The sequence below is a fragment of the Argiope bruennichi genome, chromosome 2, assembly GCF_947563725.1.
Source record: "Argiope bruennichi chromosome 2, qqArgBrue1.1, whole genome shotgun sequence".
NCBI classification, from domain to species: Eukaryota; Metazoa; Arthropoda; class Arachnida; order Araneae; family Araneidae; genus Argiope; species Argiope bruennichi.
Window position 1 is genome coordinate 103,902,217 of NC_079152.1, and position 18,728 is coordinate 103,920,944.

Genomic DNA, 18,728 nt, shown 5'->3' on the forward strand with positions numbered 1-18,728 from the left:
CAATTATTAAACGAAAAAGTTTAAGGAATTATATTTCTTTCCTCTTTCTTTCTTCTTTTTCTAACCCATACCTAGGCGTGTTTGTAGTCCAGACAAATCGACTATATCCAAACCTTCGATTTTCTTTTCTATCTGAAGATAGTATGTTACTCCACATCCAAGTATGATGCTCAGAAGATGGATCTCTCATGATAATTGATTGAGTCTACTACTGGTGGCGTGGCACCGAAGAGGGTGTTCCGGTGGTCTCATTCATCACTTTCGTTGGCGAGTTTCTTAGAGGGTTAGACGGGATGATTTCAATTAATAACGCAGCTGTATATGATCACAGAGAAGGCGGAGGTGTAAAATGTTGTTCAAACATGGGTACTGCGGAAAAATGTCTAGCCCTCCGTGTTAGTCCTGAAAAGGGAGCGGTTTAACATTGGGTCATATATCAGACCTTTCGAGAATAAATATGTATTTGCATTAAAATAAATCATATCTTTGGATTTTTCTATTGAAACTGCATTTGTATGAGATCTATTTTTGATGATGGAAATGCTTGCAGATGTGAGTCTTTAGTGTAGGGAAATATCGGATTTTTAGTTTGGATGTGTATTACTACAATTTCTAACTTTCTTTTCCTTACCTTTATGTCTTAGTTTGCTTCAAAACTAATAGTGTAGAGTTTTCTTCTGCATTAACCAAGAACTTTTACTAAAAAATTTATTTTTTTCTGAATATGTTATACCTATCAATAGATCTGTAGTTTAGCTTAGTTTACCTTACCATTTTGAAGTTTCATGAGACCTATTTTGGGGCGGAAATCATAATTTTGAACATACATCAATGACTTCTGAGTTCGCACCTTGTTTCTCTCGAATAACGTCATTCCACCGACAGAAGAACATTTAATTCTTGACGAGTTTAACATGCATCCGGCCTAGAAATGATAGATCTTCCAGGAATCGAATCTGTGTCTTTCTGGTCCATAAGCCGAGACTCTTCAACGAAACCATGGTGCCTCCCCCCCTCCCCCACAAAAATTAAGGAAAATGTTTTCATTTTTATTCAGGGGTATTTTTATTTGGTTAAAATATGTTTTAAAAAGTACGAATTCTTTGTTTTGTTGTAAAAAAATTCTGGCTTTGTCACTAATATTTACTGTCTGAGCTTGAGATTGATGTGATTTTATTGGAAATGTGGCGATTTAATTTTATAACAAGTGTTTTGATGAAATCAGCATCTTACACTTTTTTAACATTTAAATTAATAATATATATAATTCTCATTTTTTAGTACTGAAAGATTGTTGTTGGAATATTTCCAATTTCTAAAACCTTTTTTACGTTTACATTTCCAATTTCTAAAATCTTTGTTACATTATTTTCCAAAAAATAATGGTATTTTCTTCTAAAATTTTCGATTTATCTTCTTGGGCTACCGTTAAATTTCCCTAAGATTATAAGGTTTTATTGGAGATTTTCTGTGCTTCATGTTTATTTTCATATATCACCACATAATAAATCACTATATACACAGACGCTCAAACTGTCTCGTTTTTCCTACCAGACAGAATCTATATATCTATGGAAATTCCAGATTGGAATGTTTTTAAGATTGCAATTCTTATTTCTGCTCTTCTTGTACGCGCACCACACCGGAGGAAAACACGAATGAAGAAGAAGAAATCCTTCTTGCGACAGATGATTTGTTTTCTCATTCCTTAGGACAGTTCTGTCGGGTACTCTATTCATATTTATAACATGCTCCCCGAGCTGTCACCTCACGCAACGACAGTACCCGACTGCTTATTTTCTTATGTTAACCGTGTATCCACTCTCTGGATATCTGTCCTATGTTTCCATGGTGCCGCCTTTCAATAAATCCCTCCCAGCACCGATAAATTCATTCCTTTTGCGTTTCTTGATTTGCTGGAGAGTCATTCTTTGAAATATACGCGTGCGATGATGCCTTGAATGTCGAAATTTCCAGTTTTCGGATTGCTTGTCAAAACCAAGCAAAAGGAACGTGTGGGATTTTGCAAAGAAATAAGCTTTGAATATTTGAGATATTTTATTGTTGATGAGGTATCTTATTGTGACATTTTATAATGAGTCTGAATGAGTAGTGTGTTTGTTAATGTGCTGTATTATCCGAATATCAACTATTCCGGTTATCAGTGATGTAATCTTAAAATGAGTAATTATTGGACCTGCTTGACTGAGTCTATTTATTATGATGTAACCTAAATTTAATTAAAAAAATTTTTTATAAGCTCTTTTAATAATGTTCTAAAAATATTTTTTAATTAAATTTATTAAAGAAATTATTTACTTTAATTTATTATTTTAAATACAATTTTGATTTTTTTTCTCAAATCCACTATTAGATGGCGCCACGCTTATGGATTCAAAATTATTATTAAATCTATCAATTAGCTGATAAAGTAAGCTCTAAAATTTTACTATACCCCATGGTCATCAAGAACATACAAATATCCAAAATTTGAAATCTCTAGAGCATTAAACACAAATGAAAAAAGTTTTTTTTTTCCAATGCGAAAATATGCCATACTTTTAATTTTATATTTTTATTTTTATTTCCTGTGTCTTTAAATAATTCATGGAGTATATTTGAAATTCATCATAAATTAAAGGCAAAAACCTGTCCATTTTTTATTTAAAAAATACTTACCTGCATAAAGGATGGAACAAAATTTAAAACTGTATAGATTTCTCTTGTACTGATTTTCACAGAAAGCGGCTTATGTGTTTAAAGCAAAGATTTAATACTATTGTGAAATTAAACACGGTAGTGTATTTAAAATTAAAAATCTACCTATTGGTTTTTATTAGACCTATGCATATTAAAATAAGATTATTTGTATCATTATTTATTAAATTAAATTAAAATATAAGTTGACGTGGATTAGTACTTACAATATATCCTTGATTATGCATATATATCTTCTGAGTTGCAACGGGGATGGAGATTTATAATTGGCATTAACTTTGTTATAAATTGATATTTATTTGTACTTCTTTTCTAAAAACGAATCTTTTTCTATTATAATTGTAAATATTTTTGTCACCCTTTTCATTATTACTCAGAATATTTAATATTTCTCAATTGGAAACTTCGTCACCAAGAAATTCAAAAGTTTAAAATAAAATTTCATTTCATTGATTACTTTATTACATTATGATATTAAAAGTTACAGTAAATTGTTTTCATGAGCGTTTCGAAATACAAGCATTCTAATAAAAAGTACTTTCCCAGATTACCTTCAAAATGCAGGCATTTAACAATAGATATCGCTTAAATTCATAAATATGAGATTATTCATCCAACCTCATGCACCTGGCTAAAATAAAGATTTTTTGTTTTTCATAAAATTGATTATAATTCATTCTCTTGTCTTGGACTATTTTTTAATCAGTACAAAATTTGTAAAACATTATTATAAACAACTATTTACAAATTTTTCGTAAAGATATTTAGATTTATCTTTAAAAATGGAAAATTACTTGACTTTCAGTTAATGAATAGGTTTCTATTTAGAGATGCTTTTAAAAGGTTTGCTTTTGAAATATATAAACTTCCCGTTGAAGTATTTTAATGCAGTTTTCTTAAGAAAATTACTTTATACAGTGAATATGTATATTAGTGCAAAATACCACTATCAGAATTAGTCATTTTAAAACAAAATTTCCTTTCATTTCGCTTGTTAATGACGGAGTGATTCTTTGATTGTGAGCAATGCGATTCCACTAAGAGTAGATTAATTTTCACGTTCGATGTCTTATTACTTATTCATTAATATTGTTACTGTTCGTGAATGTAGTCCTTTCTGCTCTTCAAAGTGAATGTAGTTTGTATTTTTCGATCGCTGTAATTATGATTTATTATTAAACAGTATTTCAAATGAAGGATTAATATCAATCTAGTAGTCGGAACATTCTCTGATCTCTGCGACCGAAAGGATTTTTAGCTTTTCACAAAAGACGCAAATCTGCCTTTTTATGTTACTTAACTCCATAATGAAACAGTGCTTGGGTTCTGAGTTAAGTGTTTCCGATATTATTACTCTCTTTTCCGAGCTATTTTAACTTTAACGTATGAATAGCTCGATAAAATGAGCTCATAATAATATTCCCATTTTCGGGAAAAGGATACTTTTAAGTTATTAGCAATTTATTTTTTGGCGAAGTTGTCAGTGGAAAGGTCCTCGGCTTCTTTTGTCTTGTGCCCGCTGCCGGAAAGGGACTCCCAAGGAACATCAAAAGAGTAGCCGACTCCAGGGGTGCCTTTAAAGTTTTCTCGAACGAATGCGTTCCTCTTGAGGCAATTAAAACTCCCCCTGCGGAAGACTGAATTTTCTTGCTATTTGCAGCCATCGAAGGGGAAGAAATAAATGGGCGATCTCACAATCAAGGGGATATCCGGTAGAGTAATGAAACTATCCCTCTATTCCTCCCTTTCGCAATGTTTTAATGGAATAAGGCATAATGCATGTTTTAATGGAAGCAGAAACTTGTGTAAGCATCGGAACGCGAAGGAAGGGTGTTTTATTATCTTAAAGATTACTGCGACTATTATTTTTTTTCATCCTCCTCTCTGTCGTTTCCTTTACCTTTCTTTCGTCTCATCTTCCGCTTTTGACTTATTAGCGGCCCGTTCTGGAGTTAGAAACTTTGGAATTTGTAAGGGAGGCAATTTGAAATTCTTAAAGTAACTTTCCTTAAAGTGGAAGCTAACTTAAAAATTCCTTTTGCGTTAGGTTCCATTTTATTTCTGCACACGATACTAACCAGCGGGACAACTGCAGAATTGAACTTTCTGTCGTCTCCAATAATTTTTAAGTTTGATTTGTCTTCAATAATTTTTTAACATGTTAATGTGAGCGTGATTTTGATGAATTTTTCAGCAGAATGAATGCAGTTTAGATTTAATATTATGGAATATTAATATTTCTCGTGCATACTACTTTTCTTTCAAAAGTATTATCAAACCTTGTTCATATTCTTTGGGAGATACAAAGTGAAATTCGAGAGTAATATGATTTGGGAAAAAAATATTGACTTTACTGCTTTACGACTATGTATTTCCATTTTCTTTTGATGACATATGACTAATAATATAAATTTTCAGACAAATATTACATTTTTTCCAATTATTTACCATATTTTTATATTAAAAATCTCTTTTTATATCATATAAGTACTGTGTATTTCCTTCTTATACTTTAAATAGAAAATTTTCAAAATTTTGTTTTTCTATTATTAATGCAATATTAACTCGAAAATATTGTGTAAAATGTTTAATACTGCTGTTTGGTAGTTTCTTAATATGATCTTATATTTCCAGGTGATGAAGTGATACTTAAAATTCTCAAATCACTATTAAGGTATAATATATTCCATGTAAATGAGTATGTTTGAAAATATTTCCAAACTTCAGTTAAATGAAATTATGTTATTGCATATGCTTATGACTTAAACATTTTGAATTCGTAGAAGAGTATACGAAAATTTTATTTACTACTTTTTTTTTGGTATTTCTGATTTTCCTGCTAAATTTTTTTATTGTTAACTGTTATACTCAATAAATTGAAACAATTATATCTATTTTATAGGATTTTTTTATGAAAGGATTATATTATTTTATACATATTTAAATTTACAAAAAGTAATATAAAAGTTTAACACTTTCTTTTCATATATTCATATCACCTCCTTTTATTTAAAATATACTTAATATAAAGGAAATCATTACATTTGTTTTAAAAGGAGGGCTTGTATTGTTTTTCCTTGAAAAATTCTATATTATTTAAGTTCGTTATTATCATATATCGCAAAGCTCATATTTTAAAAAAATCTCCGTCTTACCTTTAAAAAAATTGTTTTTAATTTTTTAATCTTTCATATTTATTTAAGTTAATCAAATCATTTTCAGATATGTCTTTCTACAAAATATCTTCTCTAATCACAGTCTGCAATTAATCATTCATAATAAATACATAAGTTTGGACAGTAATAAATTATTAATTATCACGAAAGGATCGATACCTAGATACTTAAACAATATCCTGAAATCGGAATTTACTTGAATCATTTACATGATTGCGAATTAATTACAAATGAACTATCAATATCTATCGTTGAACTTTCCGACTTTCTATGATTAAAACGCATTCATATGTCATCTGAATTCTCAGGCAATTCAACGAAAAGGTGACTTTCCAACAACAACTATCTCTACACTCAGTAAACAGTTTTACAGAGGACGAACTAAAGAGTTGTACCTTTTTTCCATCTTATTCAATGCTGATTTATATTTAGAATAACTAAATTTCGTATGATATAAAATTTTAGAAATTTTCTTTGCTGAAAAAGTTAAAAATGGTTATTAAAGCGTATTATTTAAACATCTTCTAATTCTTGAATTAAATGAATGAAAACCTTTTAATTATTAATTTTTGCCACTTAAGGATTAAAGGATTAATTTTTTTAAAAAAATTTATCCTTTCTATGAGGATTGTAGTTTGATTCGTTAAACAGATTTTTCGAAATTTCATTGATTACATTTATTTTCTGTTCATTATAAGTATGTCGAACACTGGAGCTAATGCTTGCAAATATTTTTTATTTGATAAAATTATTATAAAAATGTTTTTAGTAATAATTTAGTCGATTAAAAAGTTGATCAAATGGCGGAAAATGTTCTAGAATTTTGGTTAAATAATATTTTTATGTTTGTAAAACAACTTGCAAAAAATATTTTAATTTGCTCTTTGACATTCAATTGAAATTTGCGCGATTCTTATCAATATTATCCCTTACGTCAATTTAAAATGTTCATGGCGTTTATATTTAATTAATTACATTTTAATTTGAAATCAACTCTGTCTAATTTTGAATCAATGAATTATAACCTCTGGTGTTTCGTTTGCTTCTATTTCCTGAGAACTATGTTGAGAGCATAAAGATTTTATATTCCTTTCTTTAAAATTAAAGTATATGATTAAAGTTATCCGCTTAGAAAATATTTCTATAACTTCTCTTCCAATCTCTATTTTTGAATTCAATTGTTGAATCTCTTAACGTCTCTGTTCCTATTCCCTTTTAACCATAGAACAACTTATCTTTAGCTTATTATTTGTCCATCAGCTAAGGGCAGAGACAATTTAGGGAGCATTTTCTTTATGTAAAAAAAAAAAAAAAAAAAGAGAGAAAGAAATCTGAGCGGAGTGCCGAGTAAGCTCAACTACCATGCACTGTGGTTAAGCTGCTCTTTTCATTGCATTATCCAGCCATCGGAATCGGAGGACTGAGACTTATTAGAAACCTTCTTCCGCGGAATTAAAGTGTGTGCAATTTTCCATCCATCCTAATCCATTTAACGTAATGGCCCGGGTTACTGACGCCAGGCAGCCGTCTCTCGCCAAATTTTTCCTGGGAAAGCATTAACTAAGATTCAAAGAATTTTCTATATCCTCTTGTTCAATCTATTCAATTCTCTAGTTCAATCTTTTTTATTGTCTCTACATTATTATTTAAATATAAAAGTTTATGTCATTTCGATAATTTAATGCTGGAAATTTTCAGTAGTTCTTTTTCAATTTCGGTTCATTTGTTAATATAAATAATTAGAAATTTTATAATATCTTTGTATTGCTCTAATGAGTTGATTACATATTGGGGTAAAGTTCATTCAGAAACTGTGTGTTTTTTTATATATTTTAAATTTAATAAATATTTTATTTATATATTTATTTTCGTTATGTTATAAAATGATATCGAAAGAATTTTTTTCCGAAGTTATGCATTTTTTTAAACTATACATTTTAGATTTTAACTTCATTTCGACATCTTTTATTCGCAAAAGAATTTTTTGATTACAGTTCGTATTTTAAATTTTTATTCTATTTACTAAAAAAAAAAAAATCGTTTTTATACTTTAAAAATATTACATGCTGCAAAATGATGTAAAAGTATATACCTCCCTATTAGTGAAAGTTAGAATTTTTGTTAATATGAAGTCTTAAACGAAGTTTAAAAGGGAAAGGTTTCAAGTTAGAGTAGAAAAGTAATCTTCAAGATAGAGATTTTTTTTATGTCAACTCAATATTTTATTCGTACATGTCACTAAGTGAGAATGATCTAGCATTTTCATTGCTTTTTATTTAAAGAAACGCAAAAAATTTAGTGATCTGATTGTTGTAAATATGGCTGTGTAATTTGAAAATATACCACTACATTTTTAATTTAAATTAATACTGTACATATATATAATATTTTTTTTTTACAATTTTTAAAATAATTTAGAATGAATGTTATATACGATTGCCTTTCAATAAATGTGATGCAGAGAAGCATTTGTGGTAGAGAGAAGCATGCGGTGTAGAAAACAGAAAACATTCTCTGTTCTGATATGTTCATGTTACACATGTCATGCATTCTGTTCAAAATTTTGAATTTTCCAAATTTTTTTATAACTTCTTTTATGAATCCCGTATGAACTGGTATTTAATTTTTGGAACAGCAATATACATTCCCCGTTTTCTGTATTCCGCATTTGAATTTTCTCAAATGTTATGTTCTGAAATGCAAATGTACATAACTAAGTCTCGCTGTCAAATAATTAACATTTAAAAGCATTTTATATTTGATTATTGATCATATTCATGGCATTGATAGTTCAAAATACAGATTTTTAAAGAGTTGGCGCATTGATATATATCGTAGATATCTTCTGAATATTGATCAATGAAAGATTACTAAAAACGTATTATATGACTTGCGGTATCTTAAAGATGTCTTCAAAAATTTATACTATAATGGAGATTTTGTTTTATTTGCGATTTGTAAGTTAAAATAACTAAGTTTCATGATTATGTTTTCACTGCGATAAAAGTTCCCAAATTAATCTCTATTCTATTAAATTTCTGTTCAAAGTGAAGATTTGAACAAACTTCCTTGCTATTTTAAAATATCCTGAAATCCCATTTCATTTTATCTGCCTTTGATTTCAAATATTCAGTATATTAATTAATTTACTGACATTTTAATTTGTCTATTCGTCCCATTTTGAAGAAAAAGGGCTGTATCGTAATCTTTAAAAGCGATCCGTCGCCAAATGTGGAGGGTCGCTTTTCCCTTCGGATTTGATCTCTATTCCTTGGAAATAATAATCAGCAGATGAAAAGGGACGCAAAAGCTTAACTGCCTTCTAGGATCAACTCCTTGTCGACAAGAGCGGGATGAGGTTAGGGTGTCGGGGGGGGGGGAGCTCCCTCATGCTCCCCCTGGGGAGTTTAGATCGCTTAGTTCTATTGAACCAACCAGTCCGAAACCGAAAATCGCTATTTTACTGATTAGGATTATCTTTCTCCGGAATCTTCCTCTTAGATTATTTTTCCCTTTTATTGTTAATGTTTTAATATAACTGAGATTTACATTTTAATAAAAATAGAGGAGCAAAAATATTATGAATTCTTTGTCGATTAAAAGGAGGATTTGTTTGATGTATTCAGGATTTTATTTGCTTCCAGAGGTGGAAACTGGTTTTAGCAAATGCGTAGTCTTTGAAACATCAAATTTGAAATTAGGTTCCCGACTTAAAATGAAGCTTTCAATTGAGATTTCTAAATAACTTTAAAAAATATATATACATTTTATATCCCAAAATCGTTTAAGATATCACTGATATGTCTGTGAATTAACAAATTAATACATAACTTTGAAATATTATATAATAGTATATTATTTCATGATGAATGAGGAATTTAAGTTAAATTTTTAACAATTTAATTGTAATTAATAATGCTTCTTTTAGATAGTATTTTTCATTAGGTAATCCTATTATATTCTGTGCGGTCGTATATCTGCTTATAGTTCGGCAGTAATTATGATTCAAACACATTGTTAAGAATCGCGCCACAATTATTAAGAGTTAAATTGATTAATAGACTCCAGACAAATTATTGAATTCAGTAATAAACTCATACTAGGTACTGTGTTAGAATAATTAAATTTTATAAAATGTATGTAAATCTGACTAACTCAAATAAATTTTAGCCAGTTTCAATATTTAATTAAATAATTTTTCATTAACTATTGAATGCTTTAATTTGAATTTGTTAGAGAGAAAAGTTATATTTATATTTCCATGTATGTCTAGCTTGCATACCTATGCAAACTGCAAAGATTATATTGGACTTTTTGTTGTTTTCCTTAATGCTTCAGGGTGAAAAATCTTCCTCTAATTATAGGTGAATTTTTTTTTTTTTTCTATCCTCTCCAAGCAGGGAATTCTATTGTATATTCTGTAAAATTATAACTCAAAAGTTTTCAAGTGTAAAATTATAACTAGCTGCACAATTCAAGTATTTATCTCGTTTTTTTTTAAATTTTTTTTTTTTTTTACTCAACATTTAGAATTACATCCTCATTAATTTAGCGCTTAGATTTAGAAAGGATTGATTTCACTGGCTGATTTTCATGTGGATCCTCATTGAAACTTTAATGACCTCAACTTTTCTATGACAATTCTGTTTTACGAGCATTTTGTTGCTAAATATCTATACTATAAAATCTAAATATTATTGCTAAATCTATATTATAAATCTGTTTTCATCATTTTATGTTGAATTATAAAATCATACGAAATCTATGTTGGGAACCGATATCGTGATTTTTTTTTGCAGTGTTTTCATGAATTTTGATTAAAAAGCTGCTATCCGAAAAATTCCCAAATAAAATTGGATATATCAGATATTAAAAACTGGAATTGAGATTGTAGGTCCTGAGAAAATTTGTATGCAATCGTAAGAGATGTTCCGCTTCGTATTCATTGGTTTTGCTCCTGTATTCCCGTCTATACTATTTAAAGGAAATCTTAACATGCGTTCGAAATTGCGTATTCAGCCCACAGCCACACAATCCTGCTTATGTATGAGGGAAAAAAATCCTACGCAAATTCGCCTTTCTTGACTCCGAATTTTTCCGGTTTACAATTCAGCGTAGCCTCATAAAGACAAAGTTCATGCCGGTGGTCCCATTCATCTTTGAGGCAAACAATGCAGCATCCTTAGAGTGTACACACAGAAACAAGAAAAATAAAAACTTACCCAATGATTGGGGACTTCGAAGAAATAGAGGAAAAAAAAATCTAGCAAGCTATCGAGGGATGGAACAAGAGACAAAATCAGCGAGTGCGTTAAGCGACTTTTTGCCCTCCGTTTTCATTGGGGGTGGGCCTGCGAGGTTCGAGAGTGGCATACGAAAGAACCGGAATGGGGGTGTGCTAGTGGCCCTAACTAGATCAGATGCTTCGCATTGGCAAGGGTGGGAAGGGAGCGCACTTTCCCACCGAATCGAATTTGGAGCGGAGAGTCTCTCTCTTTTACTCTTCATCGGTTTCGGTGGTGACTAGTAGTATAGAGGATGCGTGGCGAATTGGCCTGGGTAAAGGGGAGGGCTGTACGGAAGACGTGACTTCTGTGCAGAAAGAGCTTCGGGCACAAATAAGAGTGCGGTCGAATCTTACTCCTACAATGATCTTTCTTTTTTTCCAGTTCTGCTTTCCTTTGGATGCTTTTATTTATTATTATTTTTTTATTGATTTTTTTTTTCCTCTTTACAAAGTCGTCATTTTACCGGAGGGGTTTCATCAGGGATTTAGGGTATTTGGAGAAATGAGATTTAGGGAACTTTTACACCTTTTCTTTTGATGTTCGCTTTTTTTAGGGGGGAGGGTGATTGACCCGATGTTTTTGAAGTGTTCGAAGTTATAATTCATGTTATCTTGATTTTATATATATGTAGAAATGGGTCTTGTATTGTACTGCCGCAGAGTACAAATATATTTAATTTTTTTTCTTCGGTTTCTGCTTCAAACTTAACATTTGAAATTCCCTCTATACATATAAAACCATTGTAGTTTTTAGTTATTATTTTGTACAAAAATGAATGTAAGAGAATAACCAACATTAATTAAATGTTGAAACTTTGAATTTTCTAAAACGTTATACTCTAAACCTCCAAAAATGTTAACATATCATTATTCCAATTAATTAAAAGAAAGAAAGAAAGAAGAGAAAAGAAAAAAATAACCCTGAAAATGTTTAAACAATATTACTTTCTTGGATAAGAATTGGTAAAACTTTGTAACTCTAAAAAAGTTTTCTTCAATATTTAGATGAAAATTATCGTCTTACTAGTTTATAAATTCGAGCAAAATATTTTTGGACTGAATCTGCGATTTCATGACTATCTTGTGTTTTTGAACACAATAATACGAAAAATGATAGAGATAGAACGGTGAAATTTTATTTTGTTAATTTATATAAAACCTATTCTAATTTCCGAAACGCAGATGTAGGATTTTTATATACATGCGGTCTTTACAACAAAATTGGCTATCAGCTTTGAATTGTTGAACATTTCTTGTTAAATAGAAGAGATACTTTAAACAAGCATATATTGTCATGCAATAGTTTTGATTTTTTTTAAAAAAATAAAAATGTTTATTTTTCAAATTAAGGCTACTTGAGGTAGTTAATAGTTTCTTTTCCAAATAACTGTGACCTGTTGATGTAACTAACACCTTAAAAATCTTGTGAAAATTAATATTATGAGCTTTCACTGTGATATGTTTGTTTTAAAATTATTAAATTGTTTAATGATAATCTTTTTTTGTTAAATTACTCTTCTACATAATCAAAGTGGATAATCACGGCAATAATAAAAAAAAAAATAATTTTCTGATTGACATAAATTTTATTTTAATCAAGAATATCTAATTTCGTTTCTCATTTTTTGAAATAAAACTAATTGTAATGAATTCTAATGAGCGATTTGAAGACAAAAATAAATGTCTTTACATATTAAGAATAGTTTACTTGTAAAAACTTGATCCAAGTCTTATTCAGATATATTTCAATTGTTGCCAAAATTCTAATATTAACTATTTGAAAGTCCTGCAGCTTTATTACATTTGGCAGTCCTGTTTATACTATATCAGGTTCAGCATAGCTTAACTACAAAGCGTTTAATATCACAATCAGATTACTAACCCAGAAAAGTACATTTCTTTACAAAACTGCCGAAAATAAACTGCTCATTCCCAGCAATATTTGTCACTTACGAAAGCGAGAAATTGGCTGCTTTGTCAAATGCTTCATTCCCGCGCGCCAAACGTTTTTCCCGTATCCCAGGAAGCATCATTTGGTTGCCATGACAACGGGATGCGGAGGAGGCTTAATGGCTGGAACGCTTCGCTTAATGAGCCTTAAACTCTATTCACACTTCATCCTCCCGATTCGATCCGGCGACCACCGAACCAGAACCCGAAACGGACCAAACAAATTATCGCAAATGGTAATCATCTCCACCCCCCTCTCTTGCCGGTACCCTCCGGTTGTGTTTACCTTCCTATAACTTTTTGTTCATTCCCTCATGTGGAAAATTTTTTTATTCTTTTCTGTTGCATTCAACCTACAATAATTTTCGTTAATACATTTAATGGATTTTAAAAAAATGGGGTGGTAGTTTTGTTCGCTGGAATTTTCGAAAGAAAAGAACAGAGTTGTAGGTTCACCCCTCCCTCCTCCCCCCTTTTCTCGTGGGGATCCGATTGCGATTATGTAAACTGACGAAACAGTTTGCCGTCAAAAGTATTAGATGGCGTTCTATCTCTATTAAGTAGTTCTAGAGGAAAAAGGAAATATCAAAATGTGCTCTTTTGAAGAATTTTCTCGGAACTCGGTCTTTTGGAAAAGAAGGAATGTAAATAAGTAATTAGTAAATTTAAACATTTACTCTTTCGGATATTTATTTTCCTATTTTGATTTTTGTTAGGATTTTGTTTAGTTCAAATGTTTTCTGTAGTACCTTTTTGTTTTAGAAAACTCGTCTATCATTTTTTACTTGTTAAGAAATTGGTTATTTTAAATTTTATTTTATTAAAATCAAACTAATTAATATGGATTTATTACGATTAATTTAATTTCATAATTGCGAATGTTTCTAATTATTTAAATTAATTCGTTTTCAGTCGAATACATTTTGATTTATGAAATAACTGAAGTGCGAGTTATTTTGCTGATTAATTATGGTTCTTAACTAGTTAAATGTTTCGACCTCTTCGGAAAATGTTTATATAAATTGTGCCCTTATTTAAATTATTAAATACGTAATAAAGTGGGATAATGTGTAATTAGTAGTGACAAACTAGAAATTGCTACTATTTATTACTTCTGATGAATAAACTCGTCATAACATAAAATGTTGTTCATTTTCCTTGACGAGTATACTCGTCAAAAACAATCAACTAGTCAATGGTTGAAAATTATAATATATTTTGTGATATAATATTGTGATTGTTGATGGTTATGTTCCATTTTTTAATAAAATAAGCTTTCTACATTCTTGCAATAACAGCAATGCATCCATAAATAATTTTTCATTTACTAATTATTCGGGTCCGTTATTCTGTTATCTTGACTGTATGACATACGAATTCAAGATACGAATTCAGTCATACATATTGAAATGTTTTCTAATGTGTGAGCTAATTTTATGAATAAATCACATTACGTCGAATATGAAATTTTCAGAATGCTTAATTGTAATATATTCAGCATAGAATATAAAGAACTTGTAAGACTTAAACGTTTAAGTCTAGCAACGGCCATTACTAAATAATTCATCGCCTTCATATTAGTTATTTTACATTCATAAAAGAATTAATATCAAAAATAAAATAGTCTGGATTTAATTAATAAATATTGATTTTACGAATAACTGCATTCATTGAAAAAAATATTGACTGACTATGTAGAATTCATGCTTTTTTTATATTCATTTTCTTTCGATTCTATAAACATATTTCGAACATCTTTTTAAGTTTCTTTTTAATGGGTGTCTTATAATACTTTTTCTAAAGGGAATTTTTTTTTTAATATTTAAACTTCATTTTAATCATTATTTTCTTTAATGTACACTAAAAGAGTATAATGTTGAATAAGTTATTTTGTAGATATATGCTAGGCATCGAAAATAATCAATTACTGAAAGATTCATAATTTAATGGAAACAATCAAATCATATTATTAAATAACTTATTCAGACAATCAAATTTTATTATTAAATAACTTATTATTATTAAGATTCATTCGCCTTTGTACAACTTTTTTTTTCTATATGAAATGTCATTTAGTATCAACAATGTAATGATTAATGAAACTAGAAAGGTCCCCCACCTCACAGATTCTGAATTAAATCTGCGAGCTTCAGAAAATTTTGCAACTTTTTACTTATTTATAAATTTACTTAATTGAACGTAACATTTTTCTCCATAAATTTATAATTTTTCCCTGTTAAATCAGCTTAATCTATCTTTAAAATAATGTTCTTTAATCAAATTAAGAAAACTAAAACAATAAGAAAACTGAACTTAGAGTCATATTTGCATTCTGTATCTATACAATTTGATAAATCTGAACTCTAATAAAATAACTTTTTGGAAATCCTTAAAAGGTTTTCAAACTTAGATACTTTTTTTACGCTTTTTTATTTAAAATGTTGTTAAATAAAAAAAAATCGAAAATGTTGATTACATATTAAATGTTTTGTACTTATTATTATTATTTTTTTCTTCTATAAATATAGGCAAAAAACTTCATATATATTTGTTTGTTTATTAAAATATCCTTTTATGTTCATTAAAGTTGTCGCATTTCTCTTTGTATTAATTTTTTTGTTTCATCTTATTTCAGACGGAGATTGCCAAACGACTTAATGCTATCATCGCTCAAATTATACCGTTCCTATCTCAAGAGGTGAGTTGAAGTATTTATTTTTTATTAAATTAAATATATATATGGCATTTATTTCGAATTGCCGCTTAAAAGGTAGAAAATTACAAATATTTTCAGCTATCATTAATATCGGGGTTGTTATTTTATCTAACACATTTGTGCAACATTATCAATTAATATTTGTTTATCAATATTTAATTTTCTTCCTAAAACTCTGTATTAAAGGAATCTGAATTCAGAATTTTAAAGTATGTTTTTCAGCATTCGGGTATGTTTCCTTAAATAACAACTTTAAAGTCATTTTATTTACTATATCTGTTTTTCATTTTAGTTCTTAACTTCAAATAAAATCTCCTATAGATAAGAGCATTAAAATAAAGACTTCTGTTTGATTCTACTCATGTTGTCGAAAGGCAACGTAACTGGACAACACTGGCAACTTTTAACAACCCTCAGCTCTACGCCAAACAACGGAAGAAAAAAAAAAAAAAAAAAAAGAAAGGAGAAAAAAAAAATGTAACAAACATCCAGGGCAGAACAGTAATTTATTTTTACGAGCATATGTGTATAACTAAGAAAATAATCTCCGACAATCCTATCGGATTGAAACGGAACCTAAACCCTATCCCGGAAAAAAAGGAAAAAGAAAATAAAGGAAAAAGGAGCATAGGGAGGGAAAAAAATAAGCAGCAGCAGTTCCATCTTCAGCAAACAGGTCGAAGTGACACAGGAGAGCATGAGCAGCTTAAAGGAGGAGAAAATATTCTTTAAGGTTGGATTTCATCGGTTGGTCCGGAGGCTATAGCCAGTCCAGCTTAAACACTGTTTGACCAGAGGCTGGGTCAATATTGGCCTTTGCTCGTATCCAGGATTAAATCCCCCGGACGCTATTACTTTCCGAAGCTCCGGATTAAGTCTCTTTTCTGCCGAACCGATTGATGCGACACTTCCCTTTTCATTAAATGGCCTCTCTAGTTCGCTGTCCTAACTACGAGATGCTTCTTCTTTCTAATATTTCCTTTTTACTCGAAAAGGTTAGACACTAAATCTTGTTTACGCTCTGCTTTTTCTTTGTTCCCTTGAATCATTGACTAAGCGATCATCTGGGAATTGTAATAAGACCAATTATATTGAAAAGCATTGGACGTGAATTTATTGTTGAATCCGTTATTGAGTTGTTATATTTGTATTGGACAAATAATTAAGTTTCAAAATTAATTAGCAGTTCCTAGATTGTTTTTGTTTTTTTTGTAAACAGTTTGTAATCCAACATTTTATTTTCATTTAGCACTTGTAAAATGTACCTTTTCAGTAAATATGACCTAGTGTAAGGCAACATTTTATGGAAGTATGTAGCGAAAAATAGTCATATGCTCTCGGTTTTGCGAATTTTTATATGGTCTATTTTTAAAATCTAACAAAGAAGATTGGCATGCATATGTAATATGATAATCAGTATATTCATTTGTGCGGAAACTAAGAATATTGGCCCGATATTTGTGTATTATTTATTTTGTTTATTAAATTATTTTTTAGAATAATCTGCATTCTTTATATTATATTTTTTCATCTTTTAATTGTTTGTGATTATCCTATATATTTCTATATTCAGTTCACAGTCGCTTGCTTAAAAAACTATCCATTTTTTCCGAAGTTTGTTCAATATTTTTCTTGCAATTATCCGTCATTGCATGGAATTTTAAAATGAATCTACTGAAATGGCACTGCGATTTATTTCAATACAGCGAATTTATATTTAAATAATCATCAAATTCCTTATCGCTCAATTACACCGTATATCAATTGAAAACATAATCGACATATCGCACTTCCATAATTTGAAGATGTCTTTCAGTAAACTTTTTTCAGAAATGTATTTCTTAATAAAATACATATTTTTATATATAGAACAACATTTCTGTATGTTAAATATTTTCTCATTAGATAATTAAATATACGTATGGATTCAATAAGCTTCCGTGAATTTCGTTAACAAAAAGGAATAAAAATTAAATTCTATTGTAGAATTTTACTGCAATAGATATTCATGAAGTCAGATAAAAACAAATAATTAGTAATTCATTATTGTTATTTTTCAAAATAATTAGTAGTTCATTATTGTTATTTTTCACTTGTTCACAAACAGCCATTTGTCATTTTTCACTTTTGTTTTAAGAATATTTTTTCTAACTTAGAGAGAATTTCCTAAATAGAGAAAAATTACTAACCTTTGGATTTCATATTGTGGTTGAGGTTTCTAAAGGAAAATATTTAAGTTGAAGGGAAAAGTACAGTTCAGTAAAAAAAATATAGAAAGCAGGAGGGAAAAAAAGATATATAATATCGACAAAAGATATATATCGACATCAACAATTTAAAAAAAGAAAAGAAAAAAAGACCAGATTTAGTTATAAAAAAAGGAAGCAATATTGAAATGGGTAAATATAATATAAACAAGAACAAGTTTATAATGGGCCCCTCATTGCGAATGCGTTGACTAAATATGTTGTAAGTTAGAGAATTTCTAACTTCCAGGTCATCTTTAAATAGTTCCATAAATTCAGAAAGTGATATGACTATCAAGAAAATGCAATATCGGGTCAAAATTATAAAATATTCGTAATTTGAAACTCTGATTATCGATATTTCTAAATATCAAATCCTTCCCCCATCCAGAATTTTTCCAAGTTCTATACGTAGAAGTTTGATTTTACTTATTAAATAGTATGTATTTTGTCTTTTAAATTTAATTCAATTTTTTAATGAAGTTTCGAATTTTAAAGGTTTGTGTTTATTTTTTATTTGTTTTAAATTAAACTTGCTGTTTATTTGTTATTTTTTAGCTTAGAAATTTCTTTGGAATAGCTGATTTTGATTTAAACTAAAAAAATCATTCTTTGGCGGTTAATTTATGAATATT

At 29.2% G+C, this 18,728-nt stretch overlaps 1 protein-coding gene across 5 annotated transcripts in view; it reads left to right on the plus strand.

The window, feature by feature from the left end:
* LOC129962123 (transducin-like enhancer protein 4) overlaps window positions 1-18,728 on the plus strand; it is a 334,765-nt gene that overhangs the window by 171,891 nt on the left and 144,146 nt on the right. For all 5 annotated transcript variants that reach the window (XM_056075858.1, XM_056075861.1, XM_056075862.1 and 2 more), the window contains one exon: window positions 15,767-15,829. In XM_056075858.1, the coding sequence (XP_055931833.1) occupies window positions 15,767-15,829 (63 nt within the window). The remainder of the gene's footprint in view (window positions 1-15,766; window positions 15,830-18,728) is intronic.